The sequence below is a fragment of the Littorina saxatilis genome, linkage group LG9 (genome assembly GCF_037325665.1).
Source record: "Littorina saxatilis isolate snail1 linkage group LG9, US_GU_Lsax_2.0, whole genome shotgun sequence".
Lineage (NCBI taxonomy): Eukaryota > Metazoa > Mollusca > Gastropoda > Littorinimorpha > Littorinidae > Littorina > Littorina saxatilis.
This window is the reverse complement of record NC_090253.1, coordinates 40,729,856-40,744,468: the sequence shown is the minus strand read 5'-3', so window position 1 is coordinate 40,744,468 and position 14,613 is coordinate 40,729,856. Positions and strand designations below refer to the sequence as shown.

Sequence of the window (14,613 nt, the reverse complement as noted above, 5' to 3'; positions counted from 1 at the left end):
ATACAAACACACACACACACACACATACTCATACACACACACACACACACACACACACACACATACAAACAAACACGCACACATGACACACACACACACACACACACACACACACACACTTCATGTTAAGTATGTGATTTACATGCGGGACCTAGATTTTACTTGTAATATGTGTGAAAGTACGTTTTACTTATCTAATTCACAGTCTCAACCTATTGTTGAAACCCGTATTTAGCCGTGTGCTCCGGGCAGTAGGCTAATTATATGCCATGACGACAACACAAGTTGTCACACGGAACTACACATACACCCGCATTGACATTCACACGGCGTGACATTCCGCAGGACTTTGAATATCAACCGGGTGATGTGTGAGTGTGTGTATGTGTGTGTGTGTGTGTGTGTGTGTGGGGTGTTATTGTGTGTGTGTCTGTGTGTGTACGTGTGTGTGTGTGTCTGTGTGTGTGTGTATGTGTGTGTGTCTGTGTGTCAGTGTGAATAGAATAGAATAGAATAGAATAGAATAGAATAGAATTTATTGTCATCAACCCTTAAGGATATTGACACAAGTTGTACAATAACTGAATGGATAAATAATGTACAAATTATTTCATTCAATATTGAAACAATTAAAAACAAAGGCTCCAAGCAATTTTTGAATTTTTTCGTCTTTTTTAAATAACAGATCGCTTGGTTTCCTTAAGTCACAGTTTGATACTTCTTCTTCTACTAACTTTTTTCTAATATTGTTAAATTTCTTGCAATTGTCTAGAAAATGTAGCTCATCTTCAATTACATTACATGTATTACAGAGTGTGTGTGTGTGTGCTGTGTGTGTGTGTGTGAATGATGTGTGTGTGTGTGTGTGTGTGTGTGTTTGCGCGCGCGAGCGTGTGTGTGTGTGTGAGGGAGAGAGAGAGAGAGTGTGTGTGTGTGTGTTTGTGTGTGTGTGTGCGTGTGTGTGTGTGTGTGTGTGAAAGAGAGATTTTAGTGTAGGTCATTCACATGAGTGCTGTTGCCTATCGTGTTATTTTAGGCTATGATAGGCCTACATATTCTGTGTTCACATGCGTGAAACACACGGTGAACGCACACTATATCGCCAGACAATGAAGTGCGAAATGCACATTGCAGATATCATGTCTACTAGACAAGAACATCAGTGATGGACTGTACGTACTGAGGTCAAAAGGTCCCAAAAGGCTTTCGTCACACAATCGTGTTGAGTCCTAGCCCGTTTTATTCAATCATAATCCTTCTTTTGCCGTGTGCCTCCGGCATTGATGGAATCTCGTACAGATAACCCAAACCGCGGTGCACGCGAACCCATGGATACGTGATCGCTGTACATGTGATATTCGCATCAAAACTTGAAATAACCTCGGGGCGGTTATCAAGTCTATGTATCTTCACTTTGATCTTGATCTTAAATGTGATAAATTTTCTCACTTCCCAAATGTAAAATCGTGACATTTGTTAATACTATGATTCAAGTGTGTGTGTGTGTGTGTGTGTGTGTGTGTGTGTGTGTGTGTGTGTGCGTGTGTGTGTGTGTGTGTGCGCGTGCGTGCGTGTGTGTGCGTGCGTGCGTGTGTGCGTGTGTGCGTGTGTGCGTGTAAGCGTGTGTGTGTGCGTGCTTGCGTGTGTGTGTGTGTGTGTGTGTGTGTGTACAGTGCGTCAGTATGCGTGCACGCGCTGAGAAAACACATTTATATTAGAGAATGTTAATAAGTATTACGAAAATTGCTTCTTGATGTGTAGTCTTGTCTTCAAAGATAACCGCGTTTGATGTGGCCAATCTTTGTTTTGGTACTGATTTAGTGACCTTGACGTCTAAGAAAACTGTGTGTAACGTCCTGTGTTTGTTGGCTTTGTCAGTACAGTCTGTGTGACTGACTGACTATAGGTGTTTAACGTCTTCTTAGACCAGTTGGCCTATATTGGGACAGGTATTGTTAATACGCTGAAGGTTTGTCTTTTCTGTGAAGTATGCTGAAATCGGAAACGAATGTTCAACGAAACTTCCTTGTTCAGTCCCTGTTAAAAACAAAACAACACATTCATATCGGAGGATCCTTTTCGTTGAACAAAATGAAAAGCAGTTGTGGAAGGAAGTATTGGAGAAAAATGAAAGAATACTTTGAGACGTGAGAGAATAGAGATTTGAAAAAAAATGTGTTCGCTAATGTTGATGTATCTATGAGATGATTTTTTTTAACTGAAATCTGTGTTTCTTTCTTTCTTTATTTATTATTTATTTACGGGTCCCAGTTCCCCATTTATTTCGATGTCATTCACTTCGCGTAATCTACAGAAACTTTTTCTGCGTTTCTCATTTTGGCGTTGAGTATACTTCCATTCTTATGTTCAGCAATGTTCATGCGAAGTTTTTGTTTGTATTCAAATCATTCGCCGCTGTACCCCTGTATACAACAGAGTGACTGCATAGAATCTTTAACGTACGTAAGCGGCACCAACCTTGTGCACAGAAAGAGTGGAGACTCTTTGAAAATTTATTTTTCTTTCGGGCGACCAACTGTTTGAGCCCTATTAAGCCAAAGAAGTTATTCCAGCCAGTACATTGAACACTTACTAAAAGCCAAAGTATTCAGTAACAAGAAGAATACAAAAATAAACAAAATCAAAAACAAACAACTACACAGGTTGGAGACTGGAACAACTATTTACAGGTCTACAAAACGAAACATATACCAGTACTAGATCATAGCGGTGAAGTAGAGGACAGTTTAGGAATAAGTAGACACATGGAACACTGTTAGGTTAACAGCCATTTGTATTCCGCCGAGTACAGTCCCCTTGCATGCAACCGTTATTCAAGAATAGTTGCCCCTAATCCAGGGTGCAATCTACAGTTACCACAAGCGGTCTTTGAAGTTGACGTACAAACAAATACAAAGTATCTATGATACTTGAACAATTGATTCTTCTGCCGCCTATATTTACTCTTACTTTCATGAAAGCCTTTCTGAAAAAGCAACCGTAAAAGTATAACTGTAGGTTTATTTTACCACTCCGTTTCACAAGCATTAACCTTTGCAGCATTTGCAAATAGCCATTGAACATTTAAACGGTTTTTATGTATGTGTGTACAATACCACAAAGAACGCGAGCGACGGAAAGAGGTTAACAAGTCGCGTAAGGCGAAATTACTACATTTAGTCAAGCTGTGGAACTCACAGAATGAAACTGAACGTTGTCCGCCGCTAGTGCAAAAGGCAGTGAAAGTGACGAGCCTGTTTGGCGCGGTAGCGGTTGCGCTGTGCTTCATAGCACGCTTTACTGTACCTCTCTTCGTTTTAACTTTCTGAGCGTGTTTTTAATCCAAACATATCATATCTATATGTTTTTGGAATCAGGAACCGACAAGGAATAAGATGAAATTGTTTTTAAAACGATTTCGGAAATTTAATTTTGATCATAATTTTTATATTTTTAACTTTCAGAGCTTTTAATCCGAATATAACATATTTATATGTTTTTGGAATCAGAACATGATAAAGAATAACGTAAAAGTAATTTTGGATCATTTTATAAAACAATATGTATAATAACAATTTTCAGATTTTTAATGACCAAAGTCATTAATTAATTTTTAAGCCTCCATGCTGAAATGCAATACCGAAGTCCGGCCTTCGTCGAAGATTGTTTGGCCAAAATTTCAATCAATTTGATTGAAAAATGAAGGTGTGACAGTGCCGCCTCAACTTTTACAAAAAGCCGAATATGACGTCATAAAAGACATTTATCGAAAAAAAGAAAAAAACATCTGGGGATATCATACCCAGAAACTCTCATGTACAATTTCATAAAGATCGGTCCAGTAGTTTAGTCTGAATCGCTCTACACACACAAACGCACAGACAGACACGCACAGACAGACAGACAGACAGACAGACAGACACACACACACACACACACACACACACACACACACACACACACACACACACACACACACACATACACACACACATACACCACGACCCTCGTCTCGATTCCCCCTCTATGTTAAAACATTTAGTCAAAACTTGACTAAATGTAAAAACCAGTTCAATCATACACAAAATAGTGTTGACATTGGCCACACTGTTGCATTGAATACATTGCATATATAAAAGCATCTAAAACATTTGATGACAAAGGGGATTAACATGTATTAGTGTTACAATTCATGTTTCTTGTGGAGAGGAATCACTATGATCATTTGCTTGTATAATATGATTATCAATACAGGAGAGAGAGAGAGAGAGAGAGAGAGAGAGAGAGAGAGAGAGAGACAGAGAGAGACAGAGAGAGAGAGAGAGAGAGAGAGACAGGGACATAAATACAGAGACAGACAGAGAAACAGAGAGAGAGAGAGAGAGAGAGAGAGAGAGAGAGAGAGAGAGAGAGAGAGAGAGAGAGAGACATAAATACAGAGACAGACAGACAGACACAGACAGAGAAAGAGACAGAGAGAGAGAGAGAGAGAGAGAGAGAGAGAGATAGGGACATAAATACAGAGACAGACAGAGAGAGAGAGAGAGAGAGAGAGAGAGAGAGAGAGAGAGAGAGAGAGAGAGGGACATAAATACAGAGACAGACAGAGAGACAGAGAGAGAGACAGAGAGAGGGAGAGAGGCATCAACAGAAACATAAAGATAGAGACAAAGACAGAGGGAGAAAAACAGAGAGAGAGAGAGAGAGAGAGAGAGAGAGAGAGAGAGAGAGAGAGAGAGGGGGACATAAATACAGAGACAGACAGAGAGAGTGACAGAGGTAGAGAGAGAGAGAGAGAGAGAGAGACTGGAGAGAGAGAGAGAGAGAGAGTGACAGAGGTAGAGAAAGAGAGAGTGACAGAGGTAGAGCGAGAGAGAGAGTGACAGAGGTAGAGAAAGAGAGAGTGACAGGTAGAGCGAGAGAGAGAGAGAGAGAGTGACAGAGGTAGAGAGAGAGAGAGAGAGTGACAGAAGTAGAGAGAGAGTGACAGAGGTAGAGCGAGAGAGAGAGAGAGAGAGAGAGAGTGACAGAGGTAGAGCGAGAGAGAGAGTGACAGAGGTAGAGAGAGAGTGACAGAGGTAGAGAGAGAGAGAGAGAGTGACAGAGGTAGAGAGGGAGAGAGAGTGACAGAGGTAGAGAGAGAGAGTGACAGAGGTAGAGAGAGAGAGAGAGAGAGAGAGAGAGAGAGAGAGAGAGAGAGAATGACAGAGGTAGAAAGAGAGAGAGAGTGTGATAGAGGTAGAGAGAGAGAGAGAGTGACAGAGGTAGAGAGAGAGAGAGTGACAAAGGTAGAGAGAGAGAGAGTGACAGAGGTAGAGAGAGAGAGTGACAGAGGTAGAGAGAGAGAGACAGACAGACAGAGAGAGAAAGTGAAAGAGAGAGAGAGAGTGACAGAGGTAGAGAGAGAGAGAGAGAGAGAGAGAGAGAGAGAGAGAGAGAAAGGGAGAGAAACAGAGAGAGAGAGAGGAGGAGAGACAGACAGAGACAGAGACATAGACAGAGAGACAGAGAGAAAGAAAGAGCAACCACCACTATTGCAAGCGCTTCACACTAACGTTATGAAGGCAAAACCAAACCTTTAAGACAACTACCACCACTATGCAAACGCTTCACGCTAACTTTATGAAGTCAAAACATGTACGTGACACGGCAAAACATCAAACAATAATTCAGCCTCATCAAAAAGACAAGTGCTCTTTACTCATGTAAAGCAGTCTATGTTGGTGGGACGCTGACGATAAAAAGGCGTTGGTCGTTTTGCGCTTTCCTATAGCTTTCCTTGTTTGTGAAAAGTTCAAAGCAAATCGCGCTCATGGTCAGCATTGTGTCCGAAGCAAACGTCGAAAAATAAAGTCTGCACTGAGAGAGAAAAGTGTAGCGCGCGCGCGCGCGTGTGTGTGTGTGTGTGTGTGTGTGAATAGAATAGAATAGAATAGAATAGAATAGAATATATAATAGAAACTTTAAGACTTATACGGCACAAACCAAACAACAGAAATAAAAGAAGAATCATTGTTTCTTCTTCAGAAACAGTCATGTACGTGTGTGTGTGTGTGTGTGTGTGTGTGTGTGTGTATGCGTTTGTGTGAGTGTGTGTGAGAAGGATGTTAAAGTGCTACGTGTAAAGAGCAGTTCCTAAATCCCACGTCCTGGGTTGCAAACGACTTGCACGATTTTGATTCGTGGTTGCCTTTCCTCATGCTCGATGTCGTGTTAATATTCCGGTTGACGTGTATAGTAGCCTAATGCATATTGCATGATACTTCACCTTGTTCATTTCGTGCATGTGTACTGCAAGTACCTGCGTAATGGGTAGAATATACCTGCGCAGTTTCAGCGGCATAGACGACGCACTGCATATTAGTTATGCCGCGATAGGGATTATGACGAGTACTTGGCCTGTTTTCCTTTCATGCAACGTGTAGCGGGCTGGGATAAACTGCAGTGCGTCGTCGGTCCTGCTGAAGTTACACGTATAATGTGAGCGTGTGTGTGTTTCTGTTTTTGTCTTTCAACATATTTGGCTGTGTTTGTTATGGGGGCGAGGACGCCCCCATTCTATACGGATAGTTTAGAGGTTGACCATGGGCAGCGCCATTTTGTTGTGAAATACGTCATCAGTTTGTGTACACAGGAAGTTGTGACATCCGTCACCCTATGGGAGGGGTGAAGGCAACATTGTTCATCTGTAGAAAGTTGTGAAATCCGTCACCCTATGGGAGGGGTGACGTCAAAATTGGTCATCACAGAGTTTGTATAACACAGGAAGTTGTGAAATACGTCACCCTATGGGAGGGGTGACGTCAAAATTGTTCAACAAAAACATGATATGTCGCATTGTGCAGGGTCAACCGCAACAAACTCAAACCGAGCCATTCATACCTAGCTGTATTTGAGAGACTTATATACCCGACATTTTTATTTCTTATTTTTAGCACAGGTGTAGGAAAAATCATGAACCAAAATGTTATTTATTTTCTAATTTAACATTTTTTTTACAAATATGACCATGGTCTTTTAAACATACAGTGACATTAAACATTGTTATGTTAAAAAAAAGAAAAAAGAAATAAAGCTTTTGTGCACAAATCAGAAAATACATTGTACATTTTACCTACAGGCCAAACAGTGTCTGTTGGCGGCAGAGGGCCCAGCAAGTTGCTATTTTTAGATCGATTAAAAGTTGTCAAGAACAGGCGCTTACATTTGGATGTGTCCACTGATAGTAGGTTTGGTTGTGATCAATCAGAATGATGTAGGAATAAAAATGTATGACAGTTTGGTATGATGACATGTAATTCAAATATGCTGAAATGTAATATTATACATGATATAATATTATTATGGCTGTTGCCATGACCATGAACCCCAAGAAAGGTTTAATGTTATGTAAAATCAAAATACCAAAATCAAGCACCTACTAATCTGGTGCGGCTTGGACCAAAAAAGGATGGACACGCAACTCGCTCAGCCAGCCAGCGCTGCGAGACTTACAGCGGCCAACTTCGCCGCGGCACGCTCATTGGCTAAGTATTGAACTTGCGTCAAGGCCGATGCGCGTAGATTCCCAGAATGTTTACTTTCGGTTAGATTCTTCGACAGCATTCGCAGAGGTGACTGCCGTATTGTGTACCGCAGTCAGAAGTAATTTATTACTTTTGGGAGTTTAGTAACGTGATATCAGTTTTCAATTGTTCGTTCACTTATATTGCTTTCAGATTTAACACACAAGAAACAGTAGCACGGTTTTCGTTGCGAAAATGTGCATTGGCAGTGCTACGCGATCGAATTGTGTATTATGTACACGCGGTGTTCTTCTCAGGAAAAGACCGAAGCGACATGTGACGTCAGTCGTTCAGCCCGCGAGCGGTGGGATGGGGGGGTTCACATGGTTTGTTTGTTTCAGAACCACACCCATATACACACATTTCACATGTAAACCATTTGTCCGCCCCCTGTCGATATTTATCGACTAAGTTCCTTGTGTGTGTGTTTGTGTGTGTGTGTGTGTGTGTGTGTGTGTGTGTGTGTGTGTGTGTCTGTCTGTTTGTCTGTCTGTCTGTTTGTTTGTCTCTCTGTCTACCTGCCTGCCTGTCTGCTTGTCTGTCTGTCTGCTTTTCCTGTTTATCTCTCTGCGTCTGTTTCTGTGTCTGTTTGGCTATTTGTCAGGCGGTCTGTCTGATATGCCATTCTCGAAAGCCTTTGAATATGCCTTAATAGCTTTTCAACTTGTCCTATTTTGTTATGTTTCATCATTCTTACATTATAAAATGTTATTTTCCAGATACTTAGCACATACCATAAACACCCAACCACTACAACGCCAACAGCCCAGCCAGCACCCATCCTCCACCACAACGAGTTCACTACCTTGCGTGACGACACCGAACACCCGCCAGTGTGCCACACACACCGAAGTGCCAACATGGTGCTCTGGAGAGACAGGCCTGCAGGATACAAGATCGGCTTCTCTGGACTCTCCATCAGTATCGTGGCGTATGTCATCGGTTTCTCGGTGCCCTATTGGTCGCTTTTGAATCTGAAGGACTACGGCTATGTGGACCAGACGATTGGCCTGTGGCATGCCTGCATCCACGAATCACTGACCTGCGTTTCCAACGTGCATGGCAGTAACCCAGGTGAGTGTTGGATGTTGTGCGGAGTGTGTGTAGGGTTTAGGGTGGGGTATATGTGTGGGGGATGGGGTTGTGTGTGGGTGTGCAGAAGAGACTGAGAGACACTGACACATTTTAGAAAGATAGAAAGAGAGAGAGAGAGAGAGAGAGAGAGAGAGAGAGAGAGAGAGCGTGTGAGTGAGTGTGTGTGTGTGTGTGTGTGTGTGTGTGTGTGTGTGTGTGTGTGTGTGTGTGTGTTTTATCATCTCATCCTACCCGTATCACCCCCCTCACTCGCTTTTAATATTGTATAATCTCATTGCCAAAACACCCTTCTCTTGCTTTCAAACGGGTATAATCATTCTACTCAAACACACAAAAACCCTGGCCGAATCACCGTTTTAGTTTACACTTATTAAAGGTACCGTCTTCGCGTCTAACCCAGTATGTAACGCACCAAAATTCATCGACCCGTCTACATTCTGTGCAGAATGAATCTTGTATTGATTTTATTCCCTTAATGACACCACCACTAACATGCACAATCAATTTTGCAAAAACCAAAATCCCAGCTTGCATTATATTAAAACAAAAGTTTTAAAACGCAGTTAATTTGGGGTATGCGTTTGAATGGAAATGCTCTCGTTCTGTGTAAAAGAAAAACAACTTAAAAACAACCATGGGTATATCTGTGATGGCTGGCATGGTTGTTAACACAGGGAGTAGGATATGTACAATAATCATGCCATCATTAATTCTATGTGTTGTATTCCTGCGGCAGTGATGAATGCAGATTGTTCACCCAACAAGGAGGGTTGTAACATACCATCAATTTTATGTTTTATTTTCCCGCAGCGTGAATGAATGCAGATTGTTTTACACGGAAACGAGGGTTGTAACACATCATTAAATTTATGTTCAATTATTTTCCCGCAGCATGAAGGAATGCAGATTGTTCACCCAAGGAGTGTATAGGTATACCGTCATTATGTTTTGTTTTCTATTCCTACAGCCGTGATGAATGCAGATTGTTAACAGAGAAACGAGGGGTGTAACACATAATTACATTTATGTTCAATTATTTTCCTGCAGCATGAAGGAATGCAGATTGTTCACCCTGTTCAAGGACTGCAGATATACCCTCATTATTTTTTGTTTTCTATTCCTACAGCAGTAAGGAATGCAGATGGTTATCACATGAAAGAAGGGTGTAAATCATCCTTGATTCTGTGTTTTATCTTCCTGCAGCAGTGGTGAATGCAGATTTTTAACACAGGAAAGAGGGGTGTAAATCATCATTGATTCTGTGTTTTATCTTCCTGCAGCATGGATGAATGCAGATTGTTAACACAAGAAGGAGAGTATTATTTACCGTAATTATTCATGTTTTATATTCCTGAAGCATGGATAAATGCAGATTGTTCACACAAGAAGGAGTGTATGTGTACCATCATTAATTCTATGTTTTATCTTCCTGCAGCATGGATGAACGCAGCACGTGCGCTGTGCAGTGTCGCGGTGATCCTGTTCTGCATCTCGCTGCTGTCAGGATGCTTCAGGAACGCCACCAGGAGTGGCCAGATCTCCTGTGAGGGTACCGGCAGACACGTGGAGGGCTGCGCCATCATTGCAAGTAAGGTTCATGTGAATCAGTAGAAACGAGGCAGATGAAACACAGACCACACAATGAAAATACAAGCCAAAAACAACAGAGTCAAAGTGTGGTGTTGCTGCAGTAGGCCACCAAAGTAACAATGTTATTAAAATCTCTAATTACTTTACCTGAACTATGTAAGAAGAATAGAAAGTTAATTGCCAAACCTGTTGATTAATTTAGTTGGGGATTCTCATGGAATCCAACAATTAAGTTCCATTATTAAATATAGAGAGTACATGAAGCTTTTGGGGCTCTTCTGCATAAAACCATAATTATTTGGCAGAAACGTTTGCTTGTGAGGAAATACTTTGGGAATATTTATGTCATCTCGATCTACATCTTCCTCTTGCTCTGTTGTTGTTGGTGGTGGTGTTTGCGGTAGTGGTGGTGGTGGTACTAATGTTTATTGGTTTGTCTTTTTGTTTGTTTGTTTCTTTCTTTCTTTCTTTCTTTCATTGAACCTTACTTGATATCCAAGGAGAGGGACTTCGTGGCTTGATTTTAATGGACAGAGTTACTTCGAGACAGTTACGTACACTCAATTTAACATAAATAAACAAGTGACATCTTTGCATTTTTCAGCAATCGTCGGCGCTGTCGGTTGCATTATTTACGCTGCCGAGTTTCACCGTATCTACGTCTACGCGTACGACGTCGGCCATCTTTACTGGGCCTTTGGTCTCGTCTGCGGGGCGTTAGGCGTCGCTGGCATCTGCGCATGCGTCATGTTCGCCTTCAACCGCCAACAGAACCTACGACAGCGCAGAGCCACCACAGTGCGCGCACGAGGCCCCAACGGATTTCCGGTGTCGATCCAGTTTCCGGTGGAGATGGGAGAAGACCGTGTGCACATTCCTTACTTCGGTGACGTCATGCCCAATCACATGGTGCTCGGTGCGAGCCCAATGCAGCCCCCCTCTTACGAAATGGTCACTACGGGGTATTCCAAACCGCCGACAGATGTCACCGATGCGCCGCCTTTGTACGAAGACATTACCAAGAACTCTGTGCTGCCACCAGAAGTGGTTGCTCATCTGCTGAACGAGAACAAAGACAGCGAGCAGAGTGGTTCTGGGAATCAGTCGTAACTCTGTTACTAAATGTGTCGAATGGATTTTTTTGGGATTTGTTTTTCATTTTCATTTCATTTCATTTCATTTCCATCGCTGGGAAATTCGGGTCGCTTCCTCCCAGTGGAAAGCTAGCAGCAACAGAGTCGCACTATTCAGGTGTAAGCGTGTTTAGGTTTAGGTTATGTTCTGTTGTTCGAAGTAATAGGGTACTTTACAAGAAAACTGTGGTGTGCTTGACGCTGTGTTTAAGCAGAGCATACATCTTTATTATAATTATAAATTTTGTATCAGAAGCATCGCTATTTTTTTATTTTTTTTTTTAAGGGGGGGGGTGGGGGGTCGCTAAACTTCGATCCGTGACAAGAACAGCCCTAGCCTACGACAGAACAAAATGCAAAAAGCGGTTTACACTATTATTAGGTAGTGAATGTGCTTTTCCATTAACCTCTGGCACACAGTTCTCACATAATGCCAAAGGTGTGTTTTGCTCATCACAGAATGGACTGTTTTGAATAGAGATATATATATTTAGTGACATGTAAAACGGGTGTTTTTTTTGTTGCTATTCTAATTTGAAGGGGGGGGGGGGGGTTGGCCAGGATAATTTAGCTTTTCTGAATTCAAGTTTTGTGAGTGTCTGTGGTCTCCGTTTGTCTGCACGAACGCTACCACATGTATTATCAGTTTGTTTATTGCATATGGTAGAGAAATGGAGAGCCTTTTTAACCGCTGTGACTATAATTGGTAAAACGTAAACAGCCTTATAACAATTACAGTATTTTTGGTTATTATTCATCTAAATTATTATAGTTTACGTTTAATATTAATACTTCATTGATTTAGTCTTGCTTCTTCACAGCAGTGTACGAATAAAGATCAAATATTTGTCCAAGATGAAATATTTGTCACACTATTTATAACTGGAGTATAAAGTGTTAGCGAATACTAAACGATCGTTTTGGTCACCTTTGATCAGTCTTGATTTATAACGTGGCAAACAAAAATAAATAAAAATAAAATAAAATGCCCATAAATTTACAAAGTTTTAAGAATATGATAGCTCGATATTACTGACAACAAATTTATTAAATTTTGCGAAGGTAGAAACGGAAAAATCTCATTTTTGTCCAATGTTTGCATGCAAAAGGCACACACCTCTACATTTTATTTCTAAACGAACGTGATATTAGGAAGGATGAAATTAAAAGGTAGAAGTGCTTATATTGATATAACAATTATGGAGAAAAGTTTACTTATTATGCAGATCAAAGCGACTCGTTTTTATTCAGTGAAAAATGTCTGTTTCTTTGGATATTTGTATTTCAATTTAAGCAAGAAATTTACTCGTGCCTTATATAACATTGGAATGTTTTCCATTTAGCCGGAGAATGGCCCTTACAAAAATCCACACATGATGTAATCCTACACAATTTGTGAAAGCCGATTCTAAACGTGCATAATTTTGAATGAGCCTCTGTGTGTGTGTGTGTGTGTGTGTGTGTGTGTGTGTGTGTGTGTGTGTGTGTGTGTGTGTGTGTGTGTGTGTGTGTGTGTGTGTGTGTGTGTGTGTGGGGGTGTGTGTGTTTTCGAAACAGAGAAGAAGTGAGATTGTAAGAAACACAAAGAGTGAGAGAAAGAGAGAGAGAGAGAGAGAGAGAGAGAGAGAGAGAGAGAGAGAGAGAGAGAAATGTTTATATTTTGTATATATATATATGTACAGAAGGAAATATTCCTCTGCACGAGAGCCATTTAAAAAGTTGTTGTTTTTGTTGTTAATTTTGTTGTTGTTGTTGTTATGGTTTTTGTATTTTATTTCACAGTCACATAACAAAATGTGTCATTCTTAACATTCCGCTGTATGCACAATTGTGATTTTAAACAGAGGCACATCTGAAACCAATTGTCTTGTACTTACATATCATTACATATGATCATATCAATAATTGTACTGATTCTCATTCTTTTTCAGTTTCATTCAACACAATGGACTTGTATGTCAATAAGACGCCAAGAGATTGCATCTATATCTTGATGTTTTAAAAATCAGAACATATAGTTTGCTAATACTTATGTTTTTAACCTCGTCTTTGATGTCCATGTAAGTGAGAAGACAATGAATAACATTCATACTGAGATGCATTGCGATCTGCAGGTTTTGTTGTTTGTGGATGTGTGTTTCTCCTTTTTCTTGTGATTGATCTCAGTATTCGTCCTATCTGATGTTTCATTGTTGGAATGCACCTTTCTCCAAACTTTGTTTTGTAGACTATCTTCTTCGTTAGTCGTCTATATTTTCTCATTTCCCTCTTCAATCTCGTTTTCCGCTCTTTAGATGTATGCATGTAGCCTGCAAACACATTGTTTGTAGCGTGCCTTTATACCTGTCTCTGGTCTTTGTTTGTAGCGTGCCTTTATACCTGTCTCTGGTCTTTGTTTGTAGCGTGCCTTTATACCTGTCTCTGGTCTTTGTTTGTAGCGTGCCTTTATACCTGTCTCTAGTCTTTGTTTGTAGCGTGCCTTTATACCTGTCTCTAGTCTTTCTTGCGTGTGCATGCATGTTTTCTTCATATGTGTTTATTTGTTTGTTTGTTTGTTTGTTTGTTTACCCCCCGCGGGTTAGGGGGAAGAATTTACCCGATGCTCCCCAGCATGTCGTAAGAGGCGACTAACGGATTCTGTTTCTCTTTTTACCCTTGTTAAGTGTTTCTTGTATAGAATAATTATAGTCAATTTTTGTAAAGATTTTAGTCAAGCAGTATGGAAGAAATGTTAAGTCCTTTGTACTGGAAACTTGCATTCTCCCAGTAAGGTAATACATTGTACTACGTTGCAAGCCCCTGGAGCAAATTTTTGATTAGTGCTTTTGTGAACAAGAAACAATTGACAAGTGGCTCTATCCCATCTCCCCCCTTTCCCCGTCGCGATATAACCTTTGTGGTTGAAAACGACGTTAAACACCAAAGAAAGAAATTGTTTGTTTGTTTGTTTATGAATGAACGTACAAGCTCCGTTTTTTATGACACTTCCTATATGCTCACACACACACACACACACACACACACACACACACATCACTACACACACACACACACACAGTACACACACACACACACACACACACACCTCATTTGCAACACTTTAAAATAAAAGTACAGACAGACAGACAGACAGACGGAAACAGAGACAGACAGACATAAAGACAGAGAACACGTAAGGCCAATGAAATGTCACAGGTTTACAACACCGCCAACGCACTGGACACACTAGA

General features: G+C 40.9%; 1 protein-coding gene across 3 annotated transcripts in view; it reads left to right on the top strand.

The window, feature by feature from the left end:
- Positions 1-13,480, top strand: part of LOC138976091 (uncharacterized) — a 21,918-nt gene extending 8,438 nt beyond the window's left edge. For 2 of the 3 annotated variants that reach the window (XM_070348909.1, XM_070348908.1), the window contains exons 2-4: positions 8,285-8,639; positions 10,096-10,248; positions 10,855-13,480. In XM_070348909.1, the coding sequence (XP_070205010.1) occupies positions 8,426-8,639; positions 10,096-10,248; positions 10,855-11,360 (873 nt within the window). In that variant the 5' untranslated portion in view covers positions 8,285-8,425 and the 3' untranslated portion in view covers positions 11,361-13,480. Of the gene's footprint in view, positions 1-6,457; positions 6,481-8,284; positions 8,640-10,095; positions 10,249-10,854 lie in introns of those variants that run through there. The other variant, XM_070348911.1, reaches the window with a different exon arrangement.
- The last annotated feature ends 1,133 nt before the right edge of the window (positions 13,481-14,613 follow it).